Source organism: Agelaius tricolor, unplaced genomic scaffold, assembly GCF_023055355.1.
Source record: "Agelaius tricolor isolate 1412-34295 unplaced genomic scaffold, bAgeTri1.0.p SCAF_9, whole genome shotgun sequence".
Taxonomy (NCBI): Eukaryota; Metazoa; Chordata; class Aves; order Passeriformes; family Icteridae; genus Agelaius; species Agelaius tricolor.
Genome location: NW_027269269.1, coordinates 20,243,995 through 20,264,230, shown reverse-complemented (window position 1 = coordinate 20,264,230; position 20,236 = coordinate 20,243,995). Strand labels below are relative to the sequence as shown.

At 41.7% G+C, this 20,236-nt stretch overlaps 1 protein-coding gene across 1 annotated transcript in view; it reads right to left on the bottom strand.

The window, feature by feature from the left end:
- TEAD4 (TEA domain transcription factor 4) overlaps positions 1-20,236 on the bottom strand; it is a 36,845-nt gene that overhangs the window by 3,407 nt on the left and 13,202 nt on the right. The window contains exons 2-9 of the mRNA XM_071433031.1: positions 16,930-16,994; positions 16,233-16,295; positions 12,247-12,381; positions 11,395-11,438; positions 10,777-10,832; positions 9,907-10,037; positions 8,762-8,935; positions 1,014-1,154 (exon numbers count right to left, since the gene is read on the bottom strand). Coding sequence (XP_071289132.1) covers positions 1,014-1,154; positions 8,762-8,935; positions 9,907-10,037; positions 10,777-10,832; positions 11,395-11,438; positions 12,247-12,381; positions 16,233-16,295; positions 16,930-16,994 — 809 coding nt within the window. The remainder of the gene's footprint in view (positions 1-1,013; positions 1,155-8,761; positions 8,936-9,906; positions 10,038-10,776; positions 10,833-11,394; positions 11,439-12,246; positions 12,382-16,232; positions 16,296-16,929; positions 16,995-20,236) is intronic.

Sequence of the window (20,236 nt, the reverse complement as noted above, 5' to 3'; positions counted from 1 at the left end):
CTTTATAGTTAAAAAGACTAAAGCCTTCTGGGATCTGTGTGAGAGAACACAGAATTTATGCCCCCCACTTAAAAAAGGGTCTGGCCAATGATACACAGAGGGATTTTTTTTTCTCACATTCCCACCTTGGTTCCTGCATATTTTATCTGCCTTTGAAGAGAAACTGAAGCCATATTCTATGATTTCAGAGCAGACCCTTAAATGCCTGTAACCTTCTTTCACCCCAGAGGCTTGGTCTTCTTTCATGTGCATCATGACACTTCCCTTTAGCCCCTCTGTCCCTCTGCAAATACTTAACTCAACTTCAGGCATGCCTATCATGTGGCTGGAGATGGGTTTTGGGGAAGGATGCACCTTGAACTGACTGCTGACATGAGAACAGCTGGTGTTCTGCACATAGATGCTTCTGCATCCTGAGGTTCCTTAAGAAACAGAGCAGCAGCAGGCATGTCAAAGCAGCTCTCTTAGCAGCTGAATGTGGCATCAAAAAGAATTTCTTCAATGCCAGTTCTATGCATAACCCAGTTATTTGCAGTTGCTCAAGCTGTAAGCGTATAAGCTCTAGATCTAACAAAGCTGTAAGGCTATAGTCTGTAAATTATTGCAGTCAAATTAATAGCTATAGTTTATAGATGATCTGTTTAAAAACACTGGTGAGACTGAGGTGTTGCTTATATGTTTTCACATTTCTGGACTACAAAACACATCTATATTCCCTAGCTTTCCTTTGCTTCCCAAAAAACCCCAGAGAATCAGCAGAGCTAAGAGTCATATGTATTTAAACCTCCTCAGAAACTGAGATTTAAGGGAAAAGTAGCAAACACTAGCAGATCTTCAGTGAAATCCTAAGACAAGCATTTTGCAGGCTGAGTGATCTTATATCTATGGCATCCATCTCCCTGACAAGAAGCATGAGATATATTTTGCCTTGAGATACAAAGGCAGGATGCAAATACTTGATGTGACAAAACGGCAGCCAGAGGGAATCTTGCACCCAAGTGTCTACTCCTTACCTCTACTTTCTCTACCACCTGCTTTCCAAAGGAACACACTTTGGTGGAACAGGTAATGACCATGTTTTCTGGGCTCTCATACTGGCTGGAAACACCATAGAAAGATCTGGATTCATCTTCAATATTGGTATTCAAATCAGCCTGTCAAAAAGAAGAGCAATAAAAATTCAGATGGTTATCAATAGATGGTTGTGGCATTTTCTCACCATTACCTTACATAGCCAGGATAGTGAAGTATTGGGAGTGTCCTTAAGCAGACCAATGTGCATTGAGCAAGTGGGAGAAATCTGAAGAGTACTGAATAAAATCCTATTTCCACTTCAAAAAATGGTGTGGTTTGCATACACATTGGGGAAATCTGGTGGAATATCTTCCTAACATGAAAAACATATGACACAGCTTGGAGGTACTCACTGTGCAGAGCAGACTGCAGAATCAGAGCAGTGCAACAGACAGGCTAGACTAGGCTGACTCTCCAGGAAGGAAAAAAATAGTAAAGCAACAGCAAAAAAGTTTTTCCACCCTAAGAACATAGGTAAGGGAAAAGAGACAGCAGGGAAAAGGAATGTGTGAGTACACACACACATCAGGCTCAGGTACTACAAATGTAAATAGACAGGATGCAACATAAGGAATGTAGGTTACTGATGGATCTGGCCCAGTGACACCTGAATTCAAACCCATCTCCAGTAGCAGCCACAGTTTTCAAATGTGGGTGCCTAAGGCTGGCCAACCGAAGCCTCCTGTTGGGACAGAACTCCTAAAAATCCTCGCTGTCTGAAGCTTCCACCAGGGGTCATTCCAACCGCAGTTATGAAACAAGTGGCGGTTCCCTTAAGCTCTAGAAACACTACGGGTGTGTGGGAATGCCCCGCTCAGCTCCCTCCCCTTCAAAACTAAAAGGGCAGAGCTCCTCTGTGCTCCACAAGCCCATGTGCTAATTCACATCAGCCTAAAAGCAAGGATCACTTCCCATAGGCTGCTCCAGAGCATTTTATTCTTCCAGCTGATCTAAGGGAAGAGGAAACTGCAGAAAATGTGTTCCAGCTACAGTGGGACTAAGACAGCATTAGATGCCATTCTAGCAGGGTTTTCTTAACCAATGTCAGTGAAGAGATTTTTATTTGAGATCTAGAGCAGCACTAAGGACAAGCAATGTGGTAGAACTGGACCACCACAATAATGAATGCCCCTCTTTCTTTGCCATGCAAAATACCTGCCTCTTAAGTGCCACGAGGTAATAAATACCTCATGGTTAGCTTAGTTATCTTAAGGAGCAGCTTCACAAAAGGTTTAGGTCAGTCTAGAAAGTGACAGTCAAGTATTCTCTCTTTCTGTAGACACGTGAGCTTGCTGCTGCCTTTGTGGCACCACAAAAGATAAGACCACAAAGAAAGCCTATTTTCATAGCAACACATACTTGGATTGGCTTGAGTGTCTTGAGAAATTGTACCTCAGTTGTAGTTTGATGATACCAGGCTGGTCCTGACCCCAAGAGAGAGCAGTCTCAGTCTTCCAGAACAGTTTGTGCTTCCCCATTCCTGCTGTACTGACACATATCTCTGTAGCTGTATTACAAGGCTCACTGAGGAATTACTCAGTTCTCAGTGGGGTCAGTTCCCTGGCCTGATTCAGAAACACCTGTGTGTGTTCAAATAAAGAATGTGTTGGGAGGATGGGAAGCAACAGGGATAGCAGAAGGCAGGACAGCTTATTCTAATGTATTGTTGTGGCCATGTTGAAGACCTTGGTATTAAATAACTGTAGCAGCTACTTTCTTTGTACCACAAATGCACCTGTATTAGAGAATAGTGGTATTACTCCATTCTGGTTTAGGTTTTTATTAAGTTACTGTAACACTGTACTTTAATACTGTAATATTCACATCCATGTCAATGCAATCAACTGTATTGTTTATTTCACCCACACTCCAACTGTCTGAATAAAGATTAACTTCTTCCCTTGTCCAGAGAGGAGCTAGACTAGGAGTCCTTCACAATATTTTTCTGCTATTTCCCTTGGGAGTAATAAACACAATGTATGGACTTGATTCCGCTCTTCCAAAGAAATTCTCCCACTGAGTCAAAAAGAACAAAGGGTCAAGGCTACAGAGGCTTGGTCAGGCCACTGCTACATAAACACTTGCAGAACCAGACAAACATTTTCAGGGTCCCACTAGTAAAGTTAAGGTTACATTCTCCAAAAACTCACTGGTAAAATTTAAAAATAAATACACTCAATACAAGGCAAAGCAGAAAGGTGCTAGTTCCACTTCATGAGAAAAGCTTCACTAGCCCTAAGAAGCCACTCTAGGTGCTCCCACAGTTTGACAAGCCTCCCATCACAAGGCCAGACTAGAATTTCGCAGCTAATTAACATCTAATTAATCAACATTAACGGCAAAACTACAGTAATACTGTTTGAATTAAGGAGTTGTCACCATTCACTGACATTATGTTCAATCAGTACCTGGAAGCCCTGTTGCAGTGGAGCAGCGGGATCATGTTGGAACTCCCTCACATTTACACTGCACATTTTACTCTAAAGCTTGTCCCATATTATGGGCTAGGATGGTCAGGCATGGAGTGATCAGTCACCAGGAGCTGTGTACCCACCTCCTGTCACCTTTACAGATCTCATAAACATACATACAGGGAGTTTCAGCAACTCCAGGGAATGACAGTAGCAGTTTGCTGAGAGCTTCAGCTCATGTTTGCAGAATGCTGGAGCACCCCAGACGCTGCTGGCCTTACAGTTACAGCTTTTTCATCTATTTACAGCTGCTGGTTCCCACCTTCTAAAGGAAGGCACTGCCCCAGTACCAGAGATTATTTAGCACATCTGCTCTTGAACTATTTGCAACCTGGTTTATACATGTGAACTGAAAATAGCAATGGTGTACATGAATACAAGACCAAGGAAAAACTCAGAAGTGGAACTCTCATCTCTTAGCTTTCCCTGCTGTGGAGATGATTACCTTCTGAAGGGAGGCAAGGCAGAAAATTGAGGAAGAAAAGTGTAATCTGCCATAGCCAAATTAACTTTTAAATGTCAATTGGACACTGGGGTAATTCACGAAAGGATGCAGTTAAACTTCTCAGGATGAGGACAAGACCATAGTGACCAAAAGAGCTACTGCATTTAGCTTAACATCTAAAACCACTATGGCCTTCATGCCTAGATTCCTATGAGTTCCTCACAACACCTAGACCATCAGGACTACATTGCCTCTCTAAAGAAAACCTTGTGTGAAAGCACATCCAGCGCTGGAGCGAGCACCCGAGGTGAGCAGAGACAGGTCTGACTTACTGTGTCCAGTACATTCCACATTGAAAAGATGCAAGATAATAAATAGTGACTATGATTCAAAGGAAATTCATCTTCCCAGAACTCCATCAAGCAGGAGAGAAAATCTTCACTTTATAGTCTGAGAATGCATAGAATTTTTTGATATGTAACCGGATGTGACTAGAACCCAGGTGCTTCAACTTCTCTCTGGCAAATGCCCTAGTATGTCCAACAACAAATGAGATGGTCTTAAATACATTCCTTAGCCCAATCTAGGCAGCCAAAGGAGACGTAGGCAGGATTTAGGAAAGTCTCACTGAGGGGGCTGAGCTGCCTGGCCCACCAGGCTCCTACTTGCCACTGCTAGAACAGGGTGGTACTGTGGGGGCAGCAGCAGCAGGATTAAGGCTGTTGGGTGGTGTCCAGCATTCAAACAGCTGTTCTCAGTCTCTTTTACAGGCAAAGGTAAAGATCAAATAAACGAGGCATATTACAAGCTAAATCTGAGTCAGGAGCCACCAGCTGGACCAAACTACTTTATCTGACAAAGTCAGGATTCTTGCTTTCTGTCCCAGAAGTTCCAGATGCAAAAACCTGAGCACACTCTGACATATCTGACAAATCTGATGTGTCTGGGATGTGTTCAACTTGCTGTGTAAGCTCAGCACAAATGACACACTTATCCATAGCTTGCCTGATGACTTCTAAACATGTTGAAACTGCAATCACTGAGATATCTGTGATATAGCACATCCCAGATATTCACATACTGCATGCAAGAGTGAATCTGCCTGCTTGGGGGGAACATCTGCGATTTCCTCCTTTCCAGAGAAGTAAGCAGAATGTTTAATTACCTACAAGACAAGATTTCTAGATGGAAGAGAAGGCATTTGTTCTGGGAAGAGCATACTACCCCTCCACAAGTTAATTTGCTCCTTTCTCCCCTCCATCTCTGGAAAAGATTCTTTGAAAATTTCTCAGCAATTCAATCTTTCAATCTGCCTTTTGCTGCTAACAATCTGTTGAAATTTGGTGGAAGATGTGCCATTGGCAGAGTCCCCTGGAGGGGGGCAGCAACTGGGGATGGTGCTGGTGATGGCAGGTGAAATTAATGTGTGTAAAAATAATGAAATTCCCTGTTTCTATCTGCTGTCTTGTTTGCTGCCTGAGGAGTACCAAGAACAGAGTGAACATGGAGAACAAATTGCCATTCCTTGCTCTCCAGGCAGTTCCAGGATTGAAAGCATCCAGTGGGCAAGGCAGGGTGCTGAGGGCAATTTGCACTGCTGCTGTTTTGACTGGATTTGGTTGTGACAGGAGAGAAGCCAGGTGCAAGACAGCAGTTTCCAGCCCACCCTTCAGCACTTTCCCACAAAAGTATGTTCCATCTAGCTGAAAGAAGCACTCAGATGCTCAGAAGATCGCTTGCCTATCACCAAGAAGAAATTACTACATACATTCTTCACAGGCAGGACAAGAAATTCCCCTGATTCATGTCTCTGGAGATGACTGCTCTGTGCAAAGTACTAACTGTCCTGAATTACTGATTTGTCATTTTTCCTTCTGTCTTCCATGCAGAGTCTCACAACTTCTGAAAGCTCCAAGATGCAAGTGCACCATTCTACTAACGTGCAAAGCCCTGAGAACGCCTCTTCCCCAAACTATTAATAACGATCCATAGAGGAGGAGTTCACAGGGAGAAGCAAGGAACAGGTGGCAGAGATAATATTAGCCTGGAAAAGAGCAGGGCTGCCACTGTCCATGTGTTGGGAGGCTGATGTCTCACATTCATTGTCGTGTGCTAGAATGCACTTGGAGCACAGAGAAATGTCACACAGATGTCATACTCAACTTGCCAACCCAAGTCCAAAAATCAGTTCATTGTACCAAATTCCCAATGAAAAAATCAAGGAAGAATTGCAAACACTGCAACACTCCTTATGTTTCAAACTCATCAACTTTCAACTTTTAGCTATTGTATAGATAATTTAAAGCACCTTTGAACAAAGGTGAACATCTCTTTCTCAGTCATACTAGATCCTCAGTGCTACCACAGAGGTCAGGAAACTTCAACCCTGGTGTTTAGAACTAGGCCTCTGGTACACAGCAGATCATCTGGTATATTCAATGGTTACTGTAGCAATGGTAGGTTCATGCCTTGGGTTCTTCAAACCTAAAACTACAGATATACAACCCCAACTTACTCATTCCTTGATTTGTTTAAAGTCTTTGTCACCTGCAACCACAACTTCAACTCAGAACCTCTGAAAAATCAATCATGTCTTCATGTCTCAAAGCATCCCTTCAAGTATTTAATTCTACTCACCATTTTATCCTAAAATGATGCTATAAATTCAACGGTGTAGTAACTGCTTTATCCAATACATCTTTGAACATCAACAGCATATTTGTATAGTTGTCCAGAACTATCAGGCAGCAAAATGAAAAAGCACCCTAACACATACTGCTACAAAAGTATGAAAATGCAGAGGGATATAAAAATTTCTGCTAAAATCTAATTTTCTTCCTTCTTTGTTTTTAATCATATTGCCTTATTTGTGAAAAGTGTTTGTTTTTTTATTTGCTTCTTAAAAGTCTTAGAAACTTACATTTAACTAATGACTCGACTTGTAAACTTTGCCTATTTCTAAGTGATAAGCTGTAATGGGTGCCACCAATAAAACCTGATGTTAACTCCAGATGGGATTCAACAATTCAAGGGTACCAAAAAAAGTATCAGACAGTCAAAATATTAAACCAAGCCCAGAAATATTTCTGTCCTTTTAAGTATAGAGTTGCAGAGCCCCACAACATTGTGCACACATTGGAGTACAGCTGTTTCAAATCCTATGTCACATCTCTTAAAACAAGCCAAATTCCAGTGAGCTGATACCCTCTGAACACCTCACGTGGGAACAGAAAAAACCCAGCTTGATGGCATGCCACCATCTAAATCTTTCAAAACCCTGACAGAGGTTGGTCTGACATGGTGCATAGGGCACATTTATACTTCTGATATTAAAAACCAAGTTATCACAATCCCCAAACTGAACCACAAAAGCAGAAAAGCACACTGTCAATTTTGATAAATAAAATCACAGTTGCAGCAGATCACAATTTCATGATTTCTCTCTCCTCAAGTCAGGGAGTTCAAAGTGCTTAATTCTCTCTGCATAACATCTCCAAGCTCTTTCTTTTGGTTCTTGAAACTTCCAAAGCACAAAAGGCAATCAATACCTTTCAAAATACCCTGTCAAAGGATAAGCTTCTCAGCAAGGTGCTGTTTTCTCTCCCAGCCAGAAGAGAGCTGATCTTCCACCTTTTGTTTTAAGCACCCCAGGCAAGCTTTGTTGTACTTTGCCAGGAGCTAATCCCACAAAGGGCTCAGCTCAGTAGCAGAGACTGCAGGTAATAAAATTATGTGTCCTCAAAAATCATCAGCAACCAACACTCTAGGCACAGGCGCTTGAGAAGAAGACTCCCAGCCAACATTCTCCAACTCATTTCTGGAAAGGCTAGGCTTGGGACAGCTGGGAAGTTGCATCTCAAGGCACTTAACTCTTCCTTCTGAAAGCACCAGTCAGGAGGCTTTCCAGTGCCACTTTGTATGAAGGGAATGAGATATAAAAGCTCATATTTCATCATCTCATTCTGACTTGAGGTTGAATGATGTGATAAACTCAAGGTGAAAGGCTCCAAATCCCATTACACATTCCCTCAGCCATCTACTGTACAACTGCCCTGAGCTACTATTATTTTTAATTTCATAATTCCTATGATAATATCAATCACCAAAGCTATTTTGTTTGTACCTTGAAGCACAGTGGCAGTTTTTGCAAATTTCAGTTAAATCACAAAAATCCAAATTGAGTGAGTAAGCTTTTGCCAGGCTGATTTCTACCAATTTACCAGAAGTCATTTCAGTAATATATTATCAGCATAATCCAATTTCATGATATTTTTCTCTTATCTCTTGCTCTTCCAGCAGTAAGTATGCATCTGTAAATTATTAGTACTTGGAAAACACAAAATGCAGCTACAGAGACAGGAGAAGAGATGGAAAAGTATTGCTTCTGGCTGAGGAGTTACACAACACTGAGAGAAGTGAAGGCCTAAGAGTATGCAGAGAATAATTTCCTCTGAATTCTTTACTTATACATGAACAAAAATTCTAGAGGGTCCAAGTCACCATTAGCAAATCTGCAGACAGTAGTCAAGAACAACTCTACAGATGGACAAGGTGAAAGATCCATCTTGCTGCAGGCCAGAAAGTGTGCCTTGTGGGGTCAAGAGAAGATCTTGTGGGGTCAAGAAAAGTGACAGTTGTGGCTGTTTTAAGTTGACTACATGGGGAAAAATTTGTTGGGAGGTAGCAGTTTTCTAACAGCCAGGGAGGTCACAGCTTTAAAAGTGACAACCTTCATAGCAAATGGGTACCCTACAGAGGGCCCTTCTCTTACCCAGAATTTGACAAGGAAGAAGGCATTGGCTGGCCCCCTTTCAAAGAGCTCCTTCAGGCCCCCTTTCTTCTCAGGGAACTTGTCATAGATCTGCCGGATATCCACTGCCTCGAGGTAGGGGTCATTGTAGCTGGGGCTTGACTGCCCAATGTGCACAAACAGGTGTTTGTTATACTGCAAAAAGAGGAAAAATATGGAATTAGAAAATTGCTCAGTACCATTCAGTACCTACTGAACATCCATTGTCCTTCACAGAAGACTGCTGGAAGTCAATGAAGATTTGATAGAGTTTTCTAAAAGAGCAGAAGAAATCAATAGAAATATCTCTGCTAATACCAGCTCATGCTGTTCTTTCCTTCCTATCAATACATTCATGCTTCTTCCTTCTCTGAAACACCGTTGTTGGGTTTTTTCTTCCTATTTTCACTCCTAAATCATTGCCTTGTGCTGCTGCCATATAGTCTGCAAAACCCTGAGACACAGAGTGTTACCTGTGACAGGTCACTCAGCCAAACATTGATGCTCCTGTCCAATGAAAAGCCTGAAATCCCAGAGCAGATAAATCCCAAGCTAATAACACTATCTTTTCTGAACTCTCCTATCTCAGCCCATGTACAGAGATGTACTCTGTACTCACCAGAGTACATCTCAAGATGCAGAATCAAAAAGTTTAGTGAGAGAGGCAAATCTTACTACTTCCATTTCACTGTGGAAACACATTGATGCAAATTCATCACAGTTCCACCAATTTTAACTTCTTAGCACACCAGAGAAACACATGGCTTTATGTGATCCTAGCAACTTCTGATTTTGGGTTCTATATTGGAGTCTATCTTACAAGGCTGGACAGAACAACCAGCATAGCCTGGCATGGGTTTATGACCTCAGTGCCTTGGGCTCTGGTGTATGAATATCCATGATCCTGGACAGGAAAGCCAGAAGCACAGTGCACAGACCTGGTTCTATCACTACTTATCCTCTAAGAGGAGGATATCTGGTGTTTCCCAAAGATGCCTTTCTATTCTCTGAAGAGCAACGAAGCAAGTATTTCCATACACATAGAGCAGTATAACACATCCATGATGAACAAGAGCTGTCCAAAGATGCAAAATTAATGAGGGGTGGAAGCAAGGTGTGTTTCTTACTGTGTCTTGGTCTTGTTGTTGTTCCAAGAATGCAGAGAATTCTAACATCCAAAGTTTGGAGCTAGCAACCCTTCGTCCTTGCCAAGCTGGTGCTGACGGGGAAGGTGAGAGGCCAGTAGGAGATTCAAACCCTAAGCACACAGGATTTATATAACAATAATTTAGAAAAAAACAGCAATGGCTTTCTAGTAGAACACCTACTGTCAAAGCTGACTCATAGTTTCCTTATGGCTTCAGTCATCATGCAAAAATATCATTCACAAGGCCCTCAGTCTACCTGTACTCTAAATTGCTTGCCAGTCACCCTCTGCTAAGACAGCATTGCTGGGGTCATGATGTAAAAGACAAACTACCCAAGTCTGACACCAGAGAAAACATGTTCAGCAACTTTAGGAGGATTTAGACAGAGCCCTAAAGGAGCACTGAAATAATCTGTTTAGTATCAGAATGAGGTGTCACCATTGATCTCTCAAAATGGGGAAGCTGAGAAGGAAAAGACATTTGTTATCCTACTTAATGAGAAATTAGGAACACAATCATGTTATGATAAAGAACAGTGTTCTAGAGCATGAAGTATGGTGGAAGACCAGTAGAGATATGTAAACTTTTATTCTCTGCTGAGCCAAGAAGAAAAAACCCCAACACAACCAATATAAAACAGGAAGAAAACAAAATTTAGAAGCTTCAGCTCTCTCAGTAAAAGGATGAGCACAGGTAATAAGAGGAAATAATATAAAATTGGTTTTGGCTCTTTGAAATGTTTCAATAGGTTTTGGGTTTTTTTTAATCAACTTTCAAGATTTTAGAGTGCTGGTTGTTTTTGAAGTTGAAATACAATTTCAAAGGAAGGAAGTACATTTCCTTACCTACCTGGTATTGGAAGTGGAGGCTGTACAGCATAAGGTTGTTGAGAAAAAGGTTTCACACTACAGAAGTACACAAAGAGAGGTGGTTAATAAAAACACAACCAAACAAAAAATATTCTTCACTGACTGTTTGCACAGATTAGATAAAGTATTTCTCCTCAAGGAGAAAGTGGCCTAAGTGTCTTTTGGAAATTATCTTTCTGTGTGGGCAAGAGAAGGGTCATGGGCAAACACTCAGAAAGCAGTAAGGGGCCAGGACAGGACAGATAAAAATTTCCCTGCAGGTGTTCAGCAGGCCCTCCCTCCAGATTTGTTTTTCTGAGATCCCTATCAGCCTCCTAATACACTGGTTTTATATTTTTTTTCAAGTGGTTTTATATCTTTGCAAGTGGATATAGGTCTGGATGCCTCTCAGACTCAGGCCCAAATTCAGAGACATTCAACACCCACAAGTAAACACAGTTTTCAGGAGAGCTAGAGCTCAGCTCCATTTTAACACTACTGTAAGAAAAATGAAGGCCTTAGCATTTCACAGATCTTGTAATAGCTAATGGTGTTCCTCAGGCAGCAGAGAAAGCAGCAGAAGCACCTGCTTTGGATGCTCACATGAAGGAATACTTACTCCTGGGAAGATCCTGCTTGGCCTGGCAATGGTCCTTGCCAAAACTGCAAGAGAACAACACATAGCCAGAAGTCACCACTCTTAGGACAGAGATGAAAAGGAAGGCTTGCTCTTTTCTGAGGAAACAAACTGCAAGCTCACACACCTTTAAAGATGTGAATGAGTTCTCTCTTCTTTTTACATTCCTGGATTCATTCTTGTGGAGATGCTGACTGCTCTTTTTTTTTCATTCTACACACTACTACTCATGATATGCAAAAAACTGACCCGAAAGTGATCTTTAATGTTAAATATTATGCATGCAACTTGTGCCTCTGTCTCCAAAGCTTTTATGATGCTCACTCTCTTGAAAGGACCATTTTCCCCAGGAAAGTTCCATGGGAGTTATTTTGGCAGAAATCAATGCTCAGCAAATGCTCACTAGGCCCAACTCATAGGTACAGGGATGCTGACAGACGTTTCTCTATTACGGATTTTATGTAAGGGCCATCTGATCAAAGTGCTGAGAAAAAGATTGGGAAATATAAATTTGGGAAAGGGTCAGGATGGCCCAAACAGATTTATTCCAAAAAGATGCTGGACTAAGAAAGTGGTATGAAAATCCAAAAGAACTGATTGTTCTCTCCCTTGTATCATTAAAAAAATATACACAGTGAAACTCTATTGTTTTACATCAGTGTGAGCAAAGAATTGGACAAAACTGTTGAAGCCACATGACAGATTTATTCTACAGAGACAATGCCTTTTGGCCCATTCTGTCTCAGTTCTCAGGACTTTCCTCAGCCAGTCCAAATATCCTTTCAAACAGTCAAGTGTCTTCTCAAAACTCCACCAAGTCACTGATCCACTCACCCCAGAAACAGCAGGGTAGGCTGGTCGTGGGAGACCAGGCAAGCCCATTTTACTATGGAAGGAAGTTGCAGAGATAATCTGGGCAGATGACATTGTAGCCATACTCTGCATGGCTTTATCTTTAGCTGCCTGATCCTATGAGCAAGAAAAGAAACAGAAAAAAACAGGATTATTATAATGATTAACTAGTTGCCAGCTCTAATGGTCTATAAACAGAATTCTCATCAGCTTCTCTGTCAGGAACAGGCATCTCTGAAATTCTGGGCAGTAAACTCACCAATAACTGTCCTAAGAACTCTTTAAAGCTGTAAGGCTGTGACTCATTACTATAGCTTTAGATGTGAATAATCAAGCTTTCTGAAATGCTGATTTAAAGACTGAGAAGCATTTATCCTTTCTGTCTGAGGACTTTCAACCATACAGCTGAAAAGTTTTGTTGTGGAAAGTATATCCCTAGCTGACTCTAGTGTTTTAATAATTGGTAACAATACTCAATGGGAAAGATTCTTGATTATTAAAAAAAAAAAAAAAAAAAAAAAAAAAAAAAAAAAAAACCTCTGAGGAAAATGTCACAAAAAGAGATCATCATATCACTGCAGAAATGACTATCTCAATTTGGGACTGCATTAGTCTCAGGTAGAGTTTATCATTTTATCCCTATCTTCAGGGAAACTTGAAACCTTCATAATCTCCAGGGCACATATGCAGGGACATTTCTTTTTGTATCTTAACAGGACTGTAGATTTACACACATTCTTACAGGCAATGACAGTGTCACAATTAGTGGGTCTGAGTTATGTATAAAACAAACAGCATTCTTAATTTCTTATTTTCTTCAAGGTATAAATAGGCAAACAGAAGCACTTATATTCTGCCTTCCCTCCTACATCCCCTACAATTAATCTTCATCCTTTAAACATTCCACATTTCTCTGTGGTATTATAATTACCACAAAAAACTCACAGATTAATTCATAGCTTGAAGAAACTGCTGAAAGAGGTACAACAGCCCTTGCTGTCTTCTTGGGGAATTCTCACTTCCCACTTGCATTCAGTAAACTGCAGTAAGTTCTCACCTTTGGGCCTCCACTCTTTCTAACCCCTCCAACTTATCTAAGGTTCTCTAAAGTTCAAAGCCCAAATATCCTAATGTGTCTAACCACAAAAGTGGAGGAGGCATCCTCCCCTAAAATCTCAATAATAAATGTATATGTTTAAGTGGAATGATCACTAGAAATAGGCAGAACTTACACCTATTCTTTTTTAGAGCATCTGTGACTTCTGTCAGCATCAGTCAAGTGAATGGAAGGGAAACATTTTAAATGCTGAGAAAGTTCCTAATATTCTCCAAAGCTATGGGAAATGTTTTCAGAATCCACTCTAAATTATGCTGTAGGGAATAATTGAAGGATTACCTACATTTTTTAAGTGAAATTATTGTTTTCTGCTTTTTTCTTAATATATATATAAGGACTATTTTGCATGTGCCATTGCAGAAAAGGATTTATTTCCTTCCCTTATTTTCTCACTGGAAAAATTGCATTTGTCTACCTCAGTTTATTGGGAAGATGCATTTACTTGTGGAGGTACTAAAAGTTAAAAGAAAATGTAAAATAATTAGGGAAGGAGAGTATTTTACCTATTAACCTTTGCTGTGCTTTTGTTTTGTTTAAATGCTTGACAGACTGCTGGAAGGAGCATGTTTTTAGAAAAGACATCTTTCTGTTTCAGTTCTATACGCATTTCAAGTGTTTTCCAGTATGAAAAGGAAAGAAAATGGAAAAAAGATAAAAAACTTTGATAAACATGATAAAAACAATAAAAGCTTTGACCAAACATTTGCAATGTTTGTATTTTCTTTTATTATTCTTTAAACACATTATAATGATGATGGTGATTATGATGATGATGATAATACCATCATATCACCATGATTTCCCAATTTTTTCCTTAGTGCAGATGATATCTATTAGCCACCCAGGGCATGGAAAAACTACTGACTTGGGAACAGAGTTTTCTTCAAGTTTTACCCTATTTCCCCACTGTATCTTTTACAGACACAGTGGACATTTAAAAAACACTCATTTGTGTGGAGGTGGAATTATTGCAGTCACTACTCTGAAAAATCATCATGTAGCTGCTCTGATCACTAGGATATAAACACAAAATCATGCACTTGCTATGGAAAATGAGCAGTGATAGGAGAGCACACAGCTGTCAGCAGGACCTTGGAGGAAGGGCAGCAGCTTCTGTGATTTCATTTCCCTGCTCTATGGAAATGGCCAGCAAAAGCAAAGAAGTAAATGAGTTGAATCAGTGCTCCCGACCTGCCACTGCAGGTGGAAAGGAACAGCCTGGTCCTGGGGAAGGGTTCTCTGCAGGCAGCTGGGCAGAGCTCACAGCATGGCCTGGGTGTGTAAAGGGACAGCAGCCAATGGCTCCATGGAGCTCCCCGAGACACCTTCATTCCCTGAGAACAAAACCGGCCAGCGCCTGTGAGCTAAGTGGGAACAGGCTCGGCTGACTGGCTTTCCAATCATGCCCAGCCCCAGAGCTGTGTCACACAAGGAACAGAATCAAGGTTACAGATGTAAGCAGCAGTGAGGCTTTTAACACCCTGGGCAGTTGTTGTTTCCTGCTCGCTCTAACTTGCCTCTCCAGCAGGCCTCCACCTGAACTCACCACTTAACAGCACCACAGGTTTCAAGCTGAGGCAGCCCTACCTGGGTGCACTGAATTAGATAGTTGTAATTTGTGCCTCCTTCTCTTTATCAGAGCAGCTGGTAACACAACAGGCTAATAAAAGACACAGCACAGCTTTCTAAAATGGGGCTGGGATGTGGGGGGGGTGCTGTCATGGCTTAGAGACAATCGCTGATTGCAACAGAGCTGCATGCATGTCAGCCCTGGGCAGCTGAGTGCCAGCAGCTCAAACACAGGACAGTCCATTTGCCCTGGTGCCCAGTGAGGAGCTGCCCAGGCAGCCAAGAGGAAGCACATGCTAACAGCCATCCCTCAGTAGTCAGGGCTGGGCTGTCACGGTTATTGTCACCTGAAGCATGGAAAACCAGGAAAGCAAACTCTTCCTTCCAGATTACTTAGGGCCATACCAAAGAGAAAGGTCAGCATTCACCTTCCTTCTCTGGCTGTCTCAGTGAAACATAACAAGGCTCAGACCTCACATCCTGCTCAGCAAGCCCTTTCTGGATAGCTCACATTTTAACAGGGGACAGACACCCTCTTCTGCAATTGTCACATACAAACTTGACCTTCTCAACATTTCTGGCAATTCAGTCTGAGCACATAAACCATTTCCCCACATCAAATCCGAGTGGAAATAAATGTCAAGAGGTTCATTAGGGTGATCTTGGAGCTTTTCCTATGGAAAGGAAAACACAGCTTTTCTCAAACAAGTATTCAACCATTTTCTCTTTCCCGTTAGCACCGGCCTCTTCACATCAGGTCTGAATTAATCAAGGAGCAAAGTCTATTCAGCTGGCACCATTTTACCTGAGAAGATGCCAGCTGGCTTTATTGCTTCCTCTCAGTGGACAACTCCACATCACCACCTCTAGTAGAGGTGGAGCTGGTGCTCTGATAACTCTAAGGCCACCACAACACCAGCAACTGCTTACTGGTCAGCACTTGTAACCATAAACAATTCCTGCTCAGGTATACACTCTCTGCACACTCCTAAGTCTAAGGGTCTTTCAGATTTGAATGACAACAGCATAAACTGGAGGTAGAAATAAGACACATGAAATTTAAAAAGTTATTGTTTCTTTATTCTTTAAATAGAATTGCTCCAGACGTCACAGAGCTTCAACAATAATGAATGTTTGCACAACATTTCCTGGGAAGAACCTTTTCCTCTCCAGCCCACTACAGTTCAGTGATTAATCTCTCAGGCTTTTTAAAGGCCATTCAAAGAGGGAATAGCTGACCTGGGGGGGCTTGTGTGAAACTGCGAAGGGATATCCATCATACCTTGAGCTTGGCTTGGATCTCTCTAGCTTTCCGCCTTGCCAGCACCTGGATGTGACTAGATACCTGCATTGAAAGACAAAATTCCATGTTCATTCCAGAGGAATACTTGGCAGCTTCTTGTAGAATTAGGCAGTTATTTAGGGTTGGGGGTAGGAGGGATTGGGGGTAACAAGGAGCTGATTTTCTGCACATAACTCCAGTGCCATGAAATGGGGTGGAGGGCCTGCAAAGATGAGCCATCTAAGGCAGGTCCAGGCTGCTCAGTGCTTTGTCCAGCATAGCCTGGATATTCATGCCCAAATTACAAAGATTCCTTTTCCATCTTGTGTGACAGGTACTTTCAAAATCATCATTGCTGACTTGTCTGCTTGGGCTAAACAAGAAATCTTCATGCAGAGAACCACTGGTGCTCCCTGAAACATTCATTAGTAGGCCAAGCAAATAAAATCACACTGTTTAACAGCAGAAAAATTTGTGGGTCACGATATGATTGGCAGACATGAGCATTACAAACCTCCTGTAAAATGCCTGAGCTGACTCTTCCTGCCATTCTTATTAACCAGCTCAGCACAACAACCTCCTTCCACCAGAGTCAGAAACTACCAACAAGCGAACAGCAAGAAATTTGTTCGCATTAGCCCTCATAATCTCGAAAGGTCCACAGAAGCTAATCCTTCCAGAGAAAACTGTACCTTACCTGTTTCCTTGTGCGTGTTTTCCCTGTTCTCAGCTTAATATAGCGGGCAATCAACTCATTTCGGCCTGGAACACAGGAATAATGCAAATCCAAGTTTAGAAAGCAGTGACCCCAACAAAATAGATAATTCCATTGTGTATCTACAGAGATCAGCAGCAGGATGACTCTGTCACACTCTTTTCCTTCTTAGAAAGGAACTTATTAGTGCACATGGTAGAAGTCTGAGTTTTAGGAGCAGTCTCCTATAACATCCCCATAGACAAACTGACAAAGTTTGAGCTAGATAGCTGGACAAGGTGGCTTGGTGAAAACTGGCTGAACAAATGGATGGGGTCCCAGCTGACAATGAGCTGACAATGAGGCAGCAATGCACCCTTTATGGCAAATCCCAGTTGCCAACAGGTCAAGGGACTTCCCTTGATCCTTCAGCTCCACTCAGCACAGCTGAGGCAACATGTGGAGTACTGAGTCCAGATCAAGTCTTCTCAGCATGAGAAAGGTGTAAACACACTGGAGCAAGTCCAGCAAGAAGTCAGCAAAAATTATTAAGAGACTGGAGCATCTGTCCTATGAAGAGAGGCTGAAAGAACTGGGTCTGTTCAGCCTGGAGAGGACCTAGGGGCAGTTTTTAACCAATAATAATAATAAAATAAATACTGATGGGAGGCAATAAAGGGAAAAAGGGAGCCACCCTCCTCTCAATAGTGCCCAGAGATAGAACAAGAAACAACTGATACAAATTAACACATGAAATTCTGTCTAAAAACAATTAAAAAAAAAGAAAAACCCAACCTTTTTTATTCTAAAGGTGGTTAAACATTGCCACAGGCTGCCCAGAGAGGCTGTAGTCTCCATCCCTGGAGGATAGTAACAACCTACTGGACCCTGCTTGAGCATCAGGGCCAGACTAGGCAGTCTGAAGATCCCTTCCAACCAAAAGGAGCCTGTCATTCTGTGTAACCAAGTCCAAGAAAATAAACAACAAGGGGGAAGCACATGGAAATAGCTACATAGAATTTATCAGTGTGATATGATACACTGAATTACAAGTGCTTTCAGGCTCCTGCAGGCAGACTATTCAGCTTTATTACTCTGGCTCCCAGTGTATCACATCTAAGCAGTCACACAGATTTTATAGTCTTTCTGGAGATGGAGGAATTAAGAGCAGAAACAGAAAGGCAGAAGTTACACATCTGAACTCAAGGTTGGTTCAAAGCAGAAAACACGACAGTGAAAGAGCAGGCTCTGCAAAATAAAACATTTGTGGTCACCACAGTAGTATCAAGATAGTGCTGCAATAAAAAGTTGGGAGTAGGAGCTGCAAGGCTGTGAGACATCTTGATATGCCTGCAAGTGTTTGCAGAATGAAGCAGGAATGAACCAGGAAACAAAGCCACAGCTCTTGTGAAGTTTTTTTAATAACAAAATTATAAAACCCTAGTATTGTCTGTGGAAAGTTTGTGGGCAAAGAACTTGTATATTAGGACATCACAGACATGAAAAGGCAAGCAGTGAAATCAGTATTAAACTATCAGTATTAACTATTCCAGTAGTTAAATATTTCATGAAAAAGCAGTAACTTTTTTCTATTTTAAACTCTTATTTCTCTCAGCCCTGAAATAAAGTGTATGCAAGGAAAGACTGCTGAAATTGACCACTCAAGCCTTTAGGGAAGGACTGGCAAAGCCCTTAATTCCATCTGTTTCTGAAACAGAACAATGCAAATGTCCATGACTGCAATTAGGCCAGGTTCATGAAACACAACCAATGCACACATAGGAATGGGAAAGCATTTTACATACACAGATCCTAATCTTTCCCTAATAGTGTCATTGTAGCAGCTCCCCTTATTCCCCTGGGAGAAGAAAGAGGTCTGTAGCTGAGAAATCCACTCCAGCTCCTGTAAACACAAATTAGGAACTGAGTCTGTGCCAGAAACACAATGCCCTGCCATGTAAGCCCTGACCTCTTCAGTTCCCAGAGTTTCTGCCTGAGCACAGTGACATGCCCAGGAGAGTTTGGTGGGAGCAGATGCTGTTCTGCCACCTTCCACCTGGCTGCTCTTCCAACCCACATAAACCATTTTCACAAAGCTGAGACCAATTATAGCAACACACATCCACACCACCTTCCTCCTGTGCCAACAATAACATTTATGGCTTCTCAAAGCTTCCATCTGTTTAGACATGGATCCAAGCTGAAAGGTAAGAAACAACTGAAGTGATTCTTCTCAGACAGATGCCAACATAAGAAATTTCAGAAGGACTGTGTGACAAACATCTGAAATGGGAAATGTGCTGAACAGAACAAGGCACTCAAACTCTATTATCTATAAAGAAAGAAGGGAATTTTTGTTTCAACAAGGGGATCCTTTGAGAGGCAAGGCGAAGGAGTTGATGGAAAAGAGAGGAAAAACTAGCCTTGAGAAGAAGTGGATGTGGAAAATTTGAAGCAAACTTCTAAAGGGCATGTATCAGGCTACACTGAAAATTTAAACACATGGGAACTCTCCAGACACTGGCTCAATTATGGGTGATCCTTGCAAAACTAATTTCAATGGATTCTCAACCAGATACAATAAATTTTATGGAGCAAATTCATATGTATAGTGTGTCAAGTAAAGAAATTATGGAGGCTGAACAGTCTGACAGAACATTATTCTGCTGTAATAGTAAGGGGCTGCAGGGTAATTGGTCTGAGAGGATGCCATGAACAGCTCTGTGCCAGTCATAGTGAATTCCAGCCACCACCAAACTGGATGAAAATAACAATCAATCCATCAAATCCTCAACCAGAGGAGCACAAGCTACCTTTGCTTCAATGTATTTTGGAAAGGGCAAGAGCCAGTAGGGACAGGAGACACATGAGGAGACATAAGAGGAACCAAAAAAGAAGACATGAGAATGCACAGGAGAAATACAAGATACGCAAAAAGATGAATATAGAGAAAAGGAGACATGGTAGGGGACATTCCTGGGGATGTGGCTGGAAAAGTCATCTTGGAAAAAGTTGCTCCATGACAGAAGAACACTTTGAGACAACTGCAGCACCCACGCCAGAGCAGAGACAACCCTGAAAGGACTGCAGCCCACTGAAAACCCATGCAGAGATGACAAGCAGCTAGAAACAAGGAGCACCAGAAGGGAAATAAAACAAAACAAAAAAAGGCAGGAATTGGCAGAAAGAGACCTTTACACAGTGATGCCAATCTCCTCCGTCACCCAGCACCTCATCAAGGGAATTAAGAGGGACTGAGTGTTAGAGAGAACAAAAGAAGGGAAACAGAGTAGGAAGCAGGGAGGAGAGA